At 45.0% G+C, this 15,246-nt stretch overlaps 1 protein-coding gene across 1 annotated transcript in view; it reads right to left on the bottom strand.

Moving 5' to 3' along the window:
• WWC2 (WW and C2 domain containing 2) overlaps positions 1 to 15,246 on the bottom strand; it is a 152,722-nt gene that overhangs the window by 7,983 nt on the left and 129,493 nt on the right. Inside the window, exons 17-20 of the mRNA XM_024986463.2 lie at positions 12,674 to 12,792; positions 10,244 to 10,442; positions 8,584 to 8,748; positions 6,363 to 6,455 (exon numbers count right to left, since the gene is read on the bottom strand). Coding sequence (XP_024842231.1) covers positions 6,363 to 6,455; positions 8,584 to 8,748; positions 10,244 to 10,442; positions 12,674 to 12,792 — 576 coding nt within the window. The remainder of the gene's footprint in view (positions 1 to 6,362; positions 6,456 to 8,583; positions 8,749 to 10,243; positions 10,443 to 12,673; positions 12,793 to 15,246) is intronic.

Genomic DNA, 15,246 nt, shown 5'->3' with positions numbered 1-15,246 from the left:
CACATCGTGAGGAACTGACTCCGAGTCAGGCACGTACCTCTGTCCCCGCAGCGCACGCCTTTGTCCATCACTTCTGTATATGCGGCTCAGCGGAGCTAGGGTCTGGATGCCCTCCTCTAACCAACGTCCTTCGACTCTTCCTACCTTACTTCCCATCGTCTGACACCCACTCTCGCCCCTGAGTCACTGTGTTCCTTCTGGGGCCAAGCTTATCCGCTTATCAAGAAATAATCACTGACTGTGTATGAGTGAGACCCCTGCTGGGGGTCTGTAGGCAAAACAAACACTAGGAGGAGAAGACATGATTTCTGATCTTGAGGAATTGGTTTAGAGGATGATGCTGAGAGAGTCAATTCCTAGGCAGGTTGATAAGAAGTCCGGGTCCCGAGGAGGAGAAAAGGGTCTGGGGCTCTCAAAATGGAGATAGGGTCTGGAATTCTCAAGGAGGAGGAAAGGACAAACTTCTTTTTGTTTCCCCTACATTTCTTAGTCTTAGTCACATAAAGTTTTTTTTCTTTAAGCCCCCAACTGATGATTACACAACAAACAACTCAGTTTAAACTCTATACTAAGGATTATGTAACAACAATGTATCCTGCTTGAGGACAGTTTCTCCTTCCTGAAAACCTTCTGGCTAATCCTATTATCTTAAAATGTAAATTATGGGAGTGGGTCTAGTAAGATCTTTATTTATTTATTTTTTTTAAATTTTATTTTATTTTTAAACTTTACATAATTGTATTAGTTTTGCCAAATATCAAAATGAATCCGCCACAGCTAGTAAGATCTTTACAACCTTGAGACATTGTTTTGATTTATTGTAATAACTAATTTAAAAAGTACGTAACTCCCTTGCTAACACTAGCTAAGGGGCACTCTCGTCCCCCTTCTGATGTCTGTGTCAGAAGCTTTCTCTGTTGCTTTTTTTACTTTAATAAAACTCTGCTATACAAAAACTCTTGAGTGATCAAGCCTGGTCCCGGAGTTAAATCTTCTTCGGAGATCACGAATCCGACATTGTTTGGCTATCATCTTGGGGGCTCATCTGGGATCTTCAGGACAAGGGAAGAGCTCTCAGAGCTCTAGCCTCTGCTTTCTCAGTATGCACGTTTTCCACTTTACTAACTCTACGGCGTGCTTGTGTGAATGAATGACACGCCCTGCACCAAGCAAGTGATGAGCCCTGCTCTGCGGTTTCGTGGTGCCTCGTAATGACTGAAGGCAGCCCCCAAAAGGGGAGTCTTGTCGGGGTTTATACCGATCTGCCAATGCCAAGAAACACCCAAGGTCCCTGTGAGGAGAGCGGCCAGAGATGGGCAAAGCGTGTGCACCGAACTTTCCTTCCTCGGTCACCTTTTCCTGGTCTCTTGGACCACTTTGTAATTGCGTGGGGAATCAGAACTACTAACATAATCTGCTGGATCACAGACTTTCAGTGGATTGTGATTCACGCCATTACTATGTACTTTTACTTAGACCCTAAGCTTGATAGTCACGGAAGCGCCAAGCCTTGCTAGGAGCCGAAAGTTACAGGAGCACATTTGGGAGAGGCGAACTCCAGCTCCAGGAACGTCTCTCAGGCTAGAGGTCACTCTCCTGGCTGCCGGCCTCAGGGGCCAGCGACCTGAAAGCGAGTCTTTGTCACGGCTGTGTTTCCTATCTATGTGGATAGAAGCACTGCTGGTCTTTGAGGACACAGAATGGGAATCGCAGGATCTGGTCAGATTGGAAGTGCAGTGGGCTTCTTCCTTTAGTAGCGCTAGCTCTTAGCAGACCAGAGGAGGTTCTCTGGTGGCTTTTGTCTCAACTCCCTAGATACTCCTTTTGTGGAATCTGTGGAAATGAACTGGAAGGATTGGCCCTAATAGCTCAAGGACAAAAATCACTTTTTCCTTGCTGGCCAGCCCTCCACCACCTCTTTTGCTATCACATATCCTGGAATGGAGACACTCAGAAGGGACATCCTGATTGTCGTTCATCCCTCTATGACTCTCTGCTTCTACTGCGGTCAGGACTGTACTCAGGAATGCGCAGAGGCACATAAAGACGGATGCTTCCCCTAGGAGTCCTAGCTTGGCAAACATTCTGGGAAAACTACTCTGCTCCACCCCGGGTGGCATCAGGGAAGAAGGCAAATCACACCGAGGTCTTGGTGGTGGGGAACTAAGTCAGTCTGGGATGCCATCAGGTCTACCCCTGGCGCATCTCCACCCCGCCTCGGTGGTAGAACCGGGAGGGAAGAGTAAGATGCCTGCGTTGGTAACGGACAGACTATGTCCGACCAGAGAAGGAAAGCTTCGGTGGAGAGTCTGTCTACACCCCCATCTAGAGCAGGGAAGGACGCTTCTGGTTGAAAAAAGCCATGGCTGTGGATGCTGCTTTTTTCTCTCTTACAGATGGGAGCTAGCAGTTCCAGAACCACTCCTTTACAATGTATTTTTTTTTTTAAAAAAGAGCCGGGACAAGTTTGATCCCCAGAGTTTAAAAAGACATGCCTGATCTTCTGTGATACTGAATGGCCGGGTATCCTTTGAAAGATGGGGAACACTGGCCAGTTGAACGGTTTCTTAACGACACTGTTTCACAACTAGACCAGTTCCATAGAAAACAAGAAATGGGTAGAAGTGCCATATAGGTTGCTCTTTATCTTTCTGCGAGACGTGCCAGACTTGTGTCCTAAGGGTGCAGATTTGGGTGGAAACCGTCAGCTCCCTCCTGTCCTCTTACTTTGCCCCTGTATCTGGGGCTCCCAACTGAACAGGCTGAGTCAGGGCACCCTTCCAGGAGGGCTTGCCTCAGTCTTGGTAGAAATTCAAACAGTACCAATTGCGGTCGAGACTATCGGGAAGATCCAAAAAGTACACAGAAGCCTTTACGGGACTAACTTTATGAGCTTACTTGAAGAGATCCAATGTATGTCTTGGGACAGACACTGACTCCAGACTCGAGAGCTTGAGTTTCGCGGAAGCTTTTGGAGACCCCTGGCCTTCCTGCCTGTTACCCTCTCAATATGAGACAGTAAACAATAGAAAACCATAGATACAGGGCTTCCCTGATAGCTCAGTTAGTAAAGAAACTGCCTGCAATTCAGGAGAGCCTGGTTTGATTCCTGGGTTGGGAAGATCCTCTGGAGAAGGGTTAGGCTACCCACTCCAGTATTCTGGCCTAGAGAATTCCATAGACTGTATAGTCCATGGGGGTCGCAAAAAGTTGAACTCGACTGAGCAACTTTCACGAGATAGTAAACAATAGATAACCGTGAGACAGTGTCACAGGAAGGATGGCAGGGAGGGATGCTCGGGGCTGGGTCACACCCGCGTGAGGAAAGGTGTTCAGACAGGGTGGGCGGGACTGCTGGGGCGGAGGGAGATGAGATGGGTGTTTTCTGCCTAGACTGTTGGCAGTGGGGATGGAAAAAAGGGATTACTACTCATGAAAATGGGTACCGCCTGATACAAGAGAGAAGGACTCAGGTTTGACAGGTATCCCAGCTGGGAGGGTTGGCATGACGACAGTGCTCATGACAGACAGGAGGGAGAGGTCCGTCCGTCCCTCTTCTTGTTTCAGAGCTGTCGCCCAGACCTGAATAGCGCTCATTGTCTCCTCCGATTCCCCTTCTCCGCCCAATGTATCCTGCTGGAACGTTCTCTGCTGTTCTTACTACTGTTGCTGTTCAGCTGCTCAGTCGTGTCTGACTCTGTGACCCCATGGACTGCAGCACGCCAGGCTTCCCTGTCCTTCACTATCTCTCAGAGTTTGCTCAGATTCATGTCCATTGATCTGGTGATGTTATCCAATGATCTCATCCTCTGTCACCCCCTTCTCCTCCTGCCCTCAATCTTTCCCAGCATCAGGGTCATTTCTAATGAGTCCGGTCTTCGCATCAGATGGCTAGAGTACTGAAGCTTCGGCATCTTATTAGCTTTCCCTTTATTCAACCTCTACTCTAACAAACAGCAGAATCATCTGGACACACACCCTCTTTCACTGCATTACTCACTGTTTCAGACCAGAAACCCTTCCTAGCTGTCAGGCATGTGGGGGCTTTGTAAAGAATCCCATGTGCACAGCCTGCTGGTGAGTGTGTAACCGAGGGCGTGCTTGTGTGTAAGCTCTGCCCATCTCCCTGGTGTCCATGACCCCACCGCAACTGCTCTCAGGCTGTCAGAGTGGTGTCGCTGAGCTGGGAAGGGGTGTGCGGACGGGCCCCCCAACCCTGTGTCTCACGTGGGGTCCCTGCCTTCCCAGCCAGGACGCCCGCCCCGCTCCCTTCAGCTCCCTTCACGTCTCGGGCTGTAACTCCTACATCAGAACTCTTCCTTATTCGCATCTACTAGACTCCACCTGCTCACTTTAAAAGCCATCAACAATGATCTCCTAAATGACGTTTCAGGATTAACCTTTATCTGGTTCAAGAAGTTCTAGGAACTAAGGTTTATCAGTAACCCCACTGTTTTTGAGCTTCACTCAATTCATAAAACACTTCTGGTTAAAAGTTCTCTGAAGAGTGTTATCGTTCTCTGAAAGTATGTTTTTAAAAGTGCAGAGGCCTTGCAATCCCACTCCTGGGCATATATCTGGAGAAAAACATGATCTGAAAGGATATACGCACCCTAATGTTCACTGCAGTGCTGTTTACAGTAGACAAGATGTGGGAGCAACCTAAATGTCCATCGACAGAGGAATGGCTACAGAAGACGTGGTACATTTATTACCGTGGAATAGTACTCAGCCATTAAAAAGAATGAAACAATGCCATCTGAAGCGACATGGATGGACATAGAGGTTGTCATACTGAGTGACGTAAGTCAGACAGGGAAGAAGACATATCGTATGACATCCCTTATATGTGGATTCTAAAAAAAAATGATACAAATGAACTTACAAAACAGAAAGAGGCTCACAGACTTAGAGAATGAATTTATGGTTGCCTGTTATATTTAAAATGGAAAACCAACAAGGACCTACCGTTTAGCAAAAGGGACTCTGCTCAGTGTTATGTGGCAGCCTGGACAGGAGGGGAGTTTGGGGGAGAATGGATACATGAATATGTACGACTGAGTCCCTTCACAGTTCACCTGAAACTACCACAACATTGTTAACTGGCTATGCCCCATCCAAAATAAAAAAGCGTTTTTAAAAAAGTGCAGGAGACTTAGGAAGGAGTGGAAAATAATTTTCATTCTAGTTGAAACTAGAGGTGCTTTTAAAGCATAAAGTTTGGTAACCTGAAACAGCTATACTTTAAAATGTCCTGAAAATGCTGAGGTTAAATCAATGCTTGCATATTTACCTTTGGAAAAAAGAAATGTGCTTATGACCATCAAGTAACTAGGAAGCTAAACCAGGAAGCTCAGTGTTAACCAGTCACTGCACTTTGCCCAGAGGCATTAAACCGGGGTCGCTGGTGAAGGCAAATGATTCACCATGCCCTCCAGTCTTCACTCCGGTCCACCGGGCCCAAGCTCTGGCTGAGCAGGGTCACTCCTTCTCAGAATGTGTTTCCGGGCCCTGTGCCATGTCAGGCTACCTACCGACAGCACCCAGCATCCTGCCCCATTACCCCAACAAAGCTACCACCTTCTTTTGAGATTGTTGTCCGAAGGCCAGAGACCTTCCCCATGAAGGCTTTTTGATTCTCCCGACAAGGTGAGCTCACTGCATGGCTTAGCTCACACAGAGCTGCATTCCCACTGAGCAAGACACTCTAAGCCATACAAAGCAGCTTCAGAAATCAGCACAAAACAAAAGATTAGCAAACGAAAACTTTCCATTAGCATTTCAGCTGCTGGTAAGTGAACAGGAATATTCTGAACCCTTCAACCATATTATTTAAATATTCGCCCAGAGTTGCCATTGCGCTCTTATCCAGAGATCTCTGGCTTCCAGGAAAACCTGACTTGAGCTTTTCCATCTACATTGATCTTAGCCTTCTGAAAAGATCTGTCTTCTAAGCAAGCTGCTGAAACCAGGACGACTCCTTTACGTGCCCCTTTACCAGGAAGTCTGCCCTTCACACAAGGTACCAGGTGTTATACTCTCCCCACAGCTGCTCCAAAGCAAGCCGCCCCCAACCCCCAGTGGCCAAGACGCCCCCAATTCCCAGCAGCCTTTTCTCCGTCCATGCTTCATACCGAATCTGTCCTTTGCTATCACAGGTTCTACCCCAGCGATGAATGAGCGGTCTCTAACTCATCCTTCTCTGGAACAGACACTGCGTTTGCGTCTCCACGATTACAGTGGCTTCAACCCACAGCCCAGGAGCACGGAGCAAGGATGCCCCGAGGCCCTGGGGTTCTGAGTCTGACACGCTCGACTCAGGGTGGTCTGCGACCTCGGGATGCCAACGATGGACTACATACCCTCTTGACTCTCAAACTTCGCCGTTCGGTGGAGTTCCTCACAAACAGTGATTTTTTAGCCAGTGTTGAACTGTCGCTGTCACTTCGATTTAACTGGCAACAAAGGATTTAAAAAAAAATAAAAAATAAAAAAAATAAAAAATAAAAAAATAAAAATAAAAAATAAAAAAAAATAAATAAAAAAAAAAAAAGAAAGAAAGAAAGAAATCAGTGCATCACCCTGTGTTAGAGGAAGTCTGGAACTGAGAACTTGATCATAGAAACATAGTTACTAGTTTGTCTTTTTTTTCTCTTTTAACACAGGGTTATGACCTTGCAACTCAAAAGTGTGTTCTGAGGATCAGTGACATCACCCATGTGTGTGTGCTAAGTCGCTTCAGTCGTGTCCGACTCTTTGCGACCCCATGGACTGTAGCCCCCCAGGCTCCTCTGTCCATGGGATTCTCCAGGCAAGAATACTGGAGTGGGTTGCTATTTCCTTCTCCACAGTTTATTTCTTTAAGAAAATCCTCCTCAAACGAGTTTTTCCCCATTTGATGCTTTTCTAATTTTCTTAAATAATTACCTTTTGATTTTAGTTATAAGAAGTTATGTGTTAAGATAATTACATACATTTTGAAATGAAATTATCCTTTGAATTGTTAGCTAATATGCATCATCCATTCTTTAGAAGAAAAGTTTGTGTGAAGCACAGAGCTCAGGATCAGAGTGAAGTCACGGCATCAAGGACACCCTCACCCAGGGGGGCCATCTCCACTGCCTCACCTGCTTCAGGTCTTTGCTGAAATGTCACCTTTCAGGGATGTCTGTTCTCAACCCTGCTTCAATTTGCAACCTTCATCCTCAACATCCTAACCCTTCTTACCTTGCTCTACAGTTTTCCATAGCACTGGGCCTCACCCAGAGACGTCAGAGGTTATTCATCATGTTTACTGTTTGGCTCAACTCATAAGAACGAAAGCCTTGCAAGGGCAGAGCTCTGGGTCTTTGGTTCATGGATGAGTCCCAAGTATCTGAAGTTATGCTTAATAAATAGCAGGTGCTTAATAAAAATGTTTGTTGAACTGAATGGATAAATTTAGAATTTTCTAAGTATTTTCTAACCCACTTTGTAATGTCAAAACTAAATTACTATAAATTACAAATACTTATGGAACTAGAATGTGATAAACTGATATATATCACACAATTCTCTCCACAGAACTATGAATCTGTTTGGAGGCATCAATGAAGGCGATTTTTGTTCTGAAACGCAATTCACTATTTTTAATTTGGCAGGACCAACATGGTTTGAAGCAGGCATGATACACTGCCGAAATACACCAGCCACCGTAACTCTCGCGTCACTGAAGGTTTTGAATACACACTGGGGTCCAGACAGACTGAGCAGCCAGGCCCTTAAGGTCAGTTATTTGCCAGATCAAAGGCAGTAGAAACGAAGAGATGGTAAATGTGGGAAAAGAAAGGAAAGGAAAAAATTCCACAACCCACACTAAAAAGAATGATTGGGAGTGTGATATTTCATGTATATTTTCTGGCATTTCTAGTCATTGCTGCTGCTGCTGCTGCTAAGTCGCTTCAGTCATGTCCGACTCTGTGCGACCCCACAGACGGCAGCCCACCAGGCTCCCCCTAATTCGAATTTGAAGACGCCCGTGGCCCAGTCTATTGTCACTGCTGGGCCACCCCAGGGGCAGGGGGTGGATGTGGCAGCTCCCGAGAAACGACCTGCCCTGCGGACCCTTGATCCCGCGGACCCCTGACCCTGGGGACCCCTGACACCACAGACCCCTGACCCCACGGACCCTGACCCCGCAGACCCCTGAGCCTGCAGAGCCTCACCCCACAGACCCCTGACCCCATGGACTCCTGACCCCACAGATCCCTGACCCTACAGAGCCTTACCCTGCAGACCCCTGACCCCATAGGCCCCTGACCCCACAGATTCCTGACCCCGCAGAGCCGTCACCCCGCAGACCCCTGACCCCGCAGAGCCTTACCCCCAGGCCCCTGACCTCGTAGGCCCCTGACCTCAAAGATCCCTGATCCTGCAGACCCCTGACCTCGAAGACCCCTGACCCCTCAGACCAATGACTCCTTAGGCCCCTGACCCCCTAGGCCCCTGACCTCAAAGATCCCTGATCCTGCAGACCCCTGACCTCGAAGACCCCTGACCCCACAGACTCCTGACCCCTAGGCCTCTGACCCCGCAGAGCCTTACCCTGCACACGTACTGGCTGCGCTCCCCGGGGGAGAAGGTCTGTGAGCGCACGATCACGCTGCTCCTCATGAAGGGGCGCTGGCGCGCGCTCAGGCTGCTGTGGTCTTTGGGGCGTACAACCATGCTGGCACCGCCGGCCTCGTCGGTGTTTGTCTCTTTATCAACCTGGAAGAGAGGTCGGCGATCTGTCAGGGGTGGTGAGAGGGGAGCATGGGGTGCTCCTCTCCTGAGTGTGGAAGGAACAGCTTACAAGAGACCCAGGGAGCACCAGGGCCTTTCTCCAGACGTGAAGGCGGTTTTCTATTAGTTTCTGGGAAGTCACCCTCAGTGGGTAGGATCGTATTTGTCCAACAAGGTCACCCATAAATGGAATGGCGGGGCCCCCTCTAATAGTTCAGGCCCAAAATAATGAAGCCTTGGTTTACAGAGGGGTAATGTGCTTCTACAAAGAGTCTGATTTGAGAATGCTTCATCATTAAACAGTACTCAACCTCATGGTTAGTTTTTTTTGCTGAATAAATGATAAAAGTAGTTAAACATAGGAAGATGGAAATACACTAGTTAAACCTCTGGTTTGCACAGAATACAAATTTATATATACAGCCATCATGGGTCTCCGTGGCGGTGGGGTTCCAGCACACTGAGCTCCGTGGATGCTCAGGTCCCATGGCTGGCCTCCCCATCTGGGGTTCCCCATCATCGCGGTCAGCTACTCATGGACCACGGTTACTATCTGCAGGTTGCTGAGTCAGATCCATGGTTGGTTGAATCCACGGATGCAGAGACCATGGACACTGAGGGCCGAATGTACTCACACACATGAAGTGTTCAGTCAGGGTTAGTACTGTTTTTAATCAGAAATAAATTGGAATTTTTAAAACTCTCACAGTGGTTGGCACCCTCAAACCTTGAAAATGGCTTCCCCCCTTTGGAGATGGCAGTCTGGCAGTCTCAACATGTCTCTTTGTTCAGTCACTAAGTTGGGTTTGACTCCTGGTGCCCCATTGGCTGTAGTCCGCCAGGCTCCTCTGTCCATGGGACGACCCAGGCAAGAATCCTGGAGTGGGTTGCCATTTCCTTCTCCTGGGGCTCTCCCTGACCCAGGATCGAACCCTCGTCTCCTGCGTTGCAGGAAGATTCTTTACCACTGCACCACCAGGCAAGCCCCCGCATCCCTCACTAACCAGCAAAACCACCTGGTTAACGGGCCTGGCAACCACACACAATCAGGTCACCTGCCCCTTCCGGGACTGGTTTCAGTGAGAACCCCATCTAACCAAAACGGGCTTCACACGCTCACTTCATGTTTGAGACTGAAACAGACTCATAACATTTATGAAACGTAAAACAATTAAGCAGGCATCCTGGAGTTTTCCAGGAAATCCTGAAAACACTTTCAGTAAATATTCACAGAACACTCACAGAGAGCTAAACAGCACTGTTTATCTTCTTTTATGAAATTTAAGCAGAGAATGAATATTTGGGGCCCACTTGAAAATGTTGAGGCATTTATAATGCTTCTTGTGGTCTGTTCCCGCAAACACTCATCTTGATCAGCTTTGGCACAAAAATCCTAACATGAATTATGCACAGAGACAAGCCTGGACTCCGTGGTGCCTCTAGGAGACTGCTTTAGGAGGGAGCGGTCGGCAACGCTCACCAGGGCCAGTGTTCCTGCGGGGGGCTGCGTCCCAAGGTCACTGGCACAGCTGCTGTCTTTCCTACTTGTGTCCTCACTCATCTTGGGCACACTTGGGCAGGAGCTTGCGTCTTCCACACAGCGACTGCCCTCCGCCAATTTCACTTCAGCCCCTTCCTTGGCCACAATTTCATCTGAGGCCTCTCTCAGCATGGCCAACCTATGGGTGAAACAGAACACGACCCCGTTTAGGGTCAACCAGATGCGCTATGTGATCAGTGTTACCTGGGCACGTTAACCCTTCCTCTGGGTCACGAACAGACTCACGCATCACGATGCAAGCCAGTTCTCTGGCTGGAACTTTTACTCAAATGCTCATGAAAAATAAAGTCAACACCTTACTCTCCAGCAATCTGCAGTAAAATCACCATAAAAAAAAATACCAAAAAGTGAAATTCATGAAACTTGATATAACTTCTGCTGCTGCTGCTGCTAAGTCACTTCAGTCCTAAATTATGCTAAATATGCTAAAAGATCACATACAAAGTTTAACCCACCATTTAAAAATATTGACACTCGCTCTACTATAACTTGGTGTCAGTTGTTCATTTATTACACAATTAATCAAACCACAGACTAGAGCAACTCTGCTAAGAGTGAATAAAAATATCCACTATCAACCATGCTTGTGATGTGATGTGAAGTCGCTCAGTCGTGTCCGACTCTTTGCGACCCGGTGGACTGTAGCCCGCCAGGCTCCTCTGTCCATGGGATTCTCCAGGCAAGAATACTGGAGTGGGTTGCCATTTCCTTCTCCAATCAACCATGCTTACAGTGTAGCAAAGGTGGAACCCTGGATAGAAGAGTCTTAACCACTCGGATAACAGAAGACTCTGAATGGTCTGTGATCTTGTCTTTAACAAAAGCCACTACCTGGGCTTGGGTGGCACTAAAAGTTAGGCTCCGGAAAACAAATAGGGTTCATATTCTGTATAAACTGATCTGACAGGAAAGCAAAGAGTCTCCGGATGGGGAAGAATATCTCATTCTTTGTGGAGTTTCATGTTCTTGGTATGGGAACACTGTTTCCACTGATAACTAAAGGTCAAGCTTTAACTGTGATCAGTGATATGTCGACAAATTGGAACAGACTAGTTGTTAAACAGTTGGTCATGAAATGAATGTGGGGGAGCTAGCAATGAGGACTATAAGTCATCAGTTCCCTGAGGTTGCAGTCTCAGTGTATTTTAAAAAATATTTACTTTTCTGGCTGCGCCGGGTTCCAGCTGCAGCACGTGGGGTTTTCGGTCTTTGTCGCGGCATGCACGACCTTCAGCGGCAGCCTGTGGGACCTAGCTCTCTGACCAGGGGTCGAACCTAAGCTCCCTGCATTGGGAGCATGGAGTCTCAGCCACTGGACCGCCAGGGAAGACTCTCTAAGTGTATTTTGTTGAAATATGTGTGAAACAAGTTGTACTTTATGTATGCAAGGTATTTAAAGATACGATGAACCTCATAATCACTCTCGTACTTACTTTTTTTTGCCGTGCTCTGATTTTTATTCACTATAAAGGACTTTTGATAAGAACAAGGTATCTCTGTACCTTTTTATGTCGCTGTAGTAAGCTTCTGCTTCCAAATATCCACAATTTTGTTATTTACATCTTGTTACTCCAAGTTTGTAGAAACTCTTGTATACACACACACACACACACAAATGCTGCTGTATATGTATGTATATGCAAATATATGTTGACAGTAGTTCAAACACAACAGTGTAACAATACACACAAAATGAGTTCAAATGATTTTACATATGTACTAAAAAAAACTGACACTTTCACTAAAATATGTTTTTTAGAGAAAACAGTGCAAACTTGGAAATACAGTTCTTTATACGTATATGTATCTAGATAAACGCTGTAATAACCTTTTTTTCTTTAAAAAAATAAAAAAATCGAGGTATGAAAAGTGAGAAGGGAACAGTAAAAGAAGGTGAATAGTTACACAAACAGAAAAGTAACCACTCAGAAGCTGTTTTCTAAAAATCTGTCTTGAACTACCAGCACCTAAATGGTGCCTCCAGTAGTTTACAGAAAAAGAGTCTGCGTTTAAATTTATCTATGACTCTGTAATAAACTATCATGTTTTTCAAAATAGTTTAGACTTTAAACAAATGAACAAGAAAAGTTCAGAAAGTAGTGTCAAAATTACTGAGGTAAGAATCTTGCTCACATGTTAGTAACTTTGTCCACGGTCTCATCATTACTTTTTCAACTCTCTAACACCAAGGAGCGGCTTTTCCTGGGGCCACTCCTTGAAGCTGCATTATTTTCTATTAATTCCAGAACAAGATCTAAACCCAAGAAGGTGTCCCTCAAAGTATCTTCTGAGAAACTAAACACACCCTCTTTGAGATGCCAGGAGCAGAATGAAAGAACTCTTATTTACCAATCTCCATCTGGACCTCTGTGCTCTTCTTCCTGCCCTGGTTCTTTTTCTTGTGCTAATTCTTGTTCCACGGCCAAAAGCTCAGCTGATGTTCTTGCAAGTAAGGCTGACACTGCATCCTGGAGAAGGTACAACGTAGGGCCATTAACACCGTAAACTTCAGAAATGATTTAAAACGTTATCAGATGGGGACTTGGGCTCTAGTTGTGGAGGAGAAGGAAGTACGAGACTCACTTCTTTCGCTGAGAACAAATATGAAAGCTGAATACAATAAAAGGAAAAGCAAAAAACTCCAGCTGTTTCAAAGCAACGAAGAGCAACAAAGGCAGTTAGGACTCAAGGGTGAAGATCCCCGGGAGGAGGGGAATGTAAGGAAATGTAATGCCACTCTTCTCCTTGGGGGTGTGTTTCGATGCCGTGGTGAGGCTCACAGGTGACAGGCTATGGTCGCCCTGGACTGAGGCAGTGAGGGGAGGATGCAGAGATGAAAACAGAGCTGAGGACAAGGGAGACTGCCTATGAGGGGTCTGGGAAGATAAACTGCAAAGTGCACAATATTCCTGTCAAGACCTTTGCACCCTCTAAGCCACATACGTGCAGAGTGAGAAGCTGAGAAAGTAAAACCAGCTGCTAGGAGGCTGAACGGTAAGCAGATACTTCAGTTGCCTCATGGTCCTAGGAAGGAAGAGAATAATTCAGGTCCCTCAAGTGATCCAGGTGAGCTGTCCATGTTGTCATCTGCCTTCCAGAAGGATACTGGATCATCTCTAGAGGAAGCTACCCACCAGATCCTCTGCACTCCATACATAACATCCAGCACCCCGCTGGAAACAGAACCCCACGACTGAAAGCCAAGAAGAATGACTGGCAAAAGAAGCAGACCCATAGGTGATCCACATACCTAGTTAGAGAAGAAAGTAAAAGTTTTGTAATTAATATGTTCAAGAAAACGGATGAAACAATGGAGAATTTAAAATAAACAGAAAAACACATGAGCACATCTGAGTGAAACTGCTGAAAACCAAAGAAAAAGAGGAAATTTTACAAGCAGTGAAAGAAAAAAGGTGTAATACTTTATAAGAATCAACAATTAGCCTGTCCTCCAGCAGCTGAACAGAATCAGTGGAAGCCAGATGACAACAAAACATTGTTTTCAACGTGTCCAGAGAAATAATCACTTACTTAGAATTCTGAATATGCAGGAAAAAGAGTCCTTCACAAATGAAATTGAAAGAACATGCCAAAAGACCTGTACTAAAAGAAACACTAAAGGAAATTCTCCAGGCAGAAGGCGAATGACCTGAATTGGAAGCACAATAATGCAGAAAGGAAAAGAAAGGCTAAAGGGTATAGGGGAAACCGGAATAAATGCTGATTGTCAATAAAACAATGATAATAATGTGTTGCGGGATTTAAAATAAATGTAACTAAAATATATCCGGTAATTGCACAGGAGGAGGAAAGAGAATCATGAAGTAAAAGAAAAGCCTTTAAAAATCTTTGTACCATTTGCAAAAAAGCAAAAAGCATTAATTCAACGCAGTTTCTAATAAGGATGCATGCTGTAATCATCAGGGAAACAGCAAAAAAGAAAAGACTGTAGTACTAATTAATGATCTGAAGAAAGAAAAAATCTAAGTTTAAAAATACTTGGTTAATCCAAAAGAAGGGGAAAAACAAGGACTAAAAGGGAACAAAGAGTAAGATGAAAGGTTCAAAGCCAAATATAACAATAATAGCATTAAGTGTAAATAAACATTTCAATTAAAAGAAGATTTTAAAACTGGATAAGACATCAAAACCAACTAAGTACCGCTTACAAGTGAAACACTTTACATACAAGAACTCAGAAAGGTTGAAAGTAAAAGAATAATAAGATTAACCATGCAAATGCTACCCAAAAAAACTGATATGATTATTAATATCAGCGTTATTAGCAAGAGGGATATTTTATAGAGATAAAAGGGTCAGTTGAACAGAAAGATACAATATGATGCTAAATTTATATTCATCTAATAACTTGGATGCAAAATACATAAAGCAAAGACTAACAGAACTAAAAGAAGAAACAGTCATCTGTAAGCATAAGCTGGAGATGTACTGTACCTTTAAACAGTGATAAAAGAAGCAAATTGAAAAATCAGTAAATGCAGAAGATTTGAAAAGCAAAACCAACAAAGGTGGCCTGCAGAAAACACACCCTTTTCAAGAGCATGTGGGACTTATACTAAAAGCGAACCCCTGCTAAGCCATAAAGCAGGTCTCAATACTCTCTACGATAGAACATATGTAAACACATGTATTAGATACACAGTTCAGTCTGCTTTATTCCAGGAATCTGAAACAGATTTAGCATTCAAAAGTCAATCAATGTATAATCCACTACATTGAGAAAATAAAAGGAAACAGCCATGTAATCATCTTAGGAGATAGATATAGTAAAAATGCTTGATAAAATCCAATATCCATGCATAATAAAACCCTTAGCAAACTAGAAAGAGAAGGAAACTTCCTTAATCTGATAGCAATGATCTATAAATAGCCTCAGAAAATATCATTCTAAATGATCATTC

The sequence above is a fragment of the Bos taurus genome, chromosome 27, assembly GCF_002263795.3.
Source record: "Bos taurus isolate L1 Dominette 01449 registration number 42190680 breed Hereford chromosome 27, ARS-UCD2.0, whole genome shotgun sequence".
Classification (NCBI taxonomy): domain Eukaryota; kingdom Metazoa; phylum Chordata; class Mammalia; order Artiodactyla; family Bovidae; genus Bos; species Bos taurus.
This window is presented reverse-complemented; position numbering and strand designations above follow the sequence as displayed.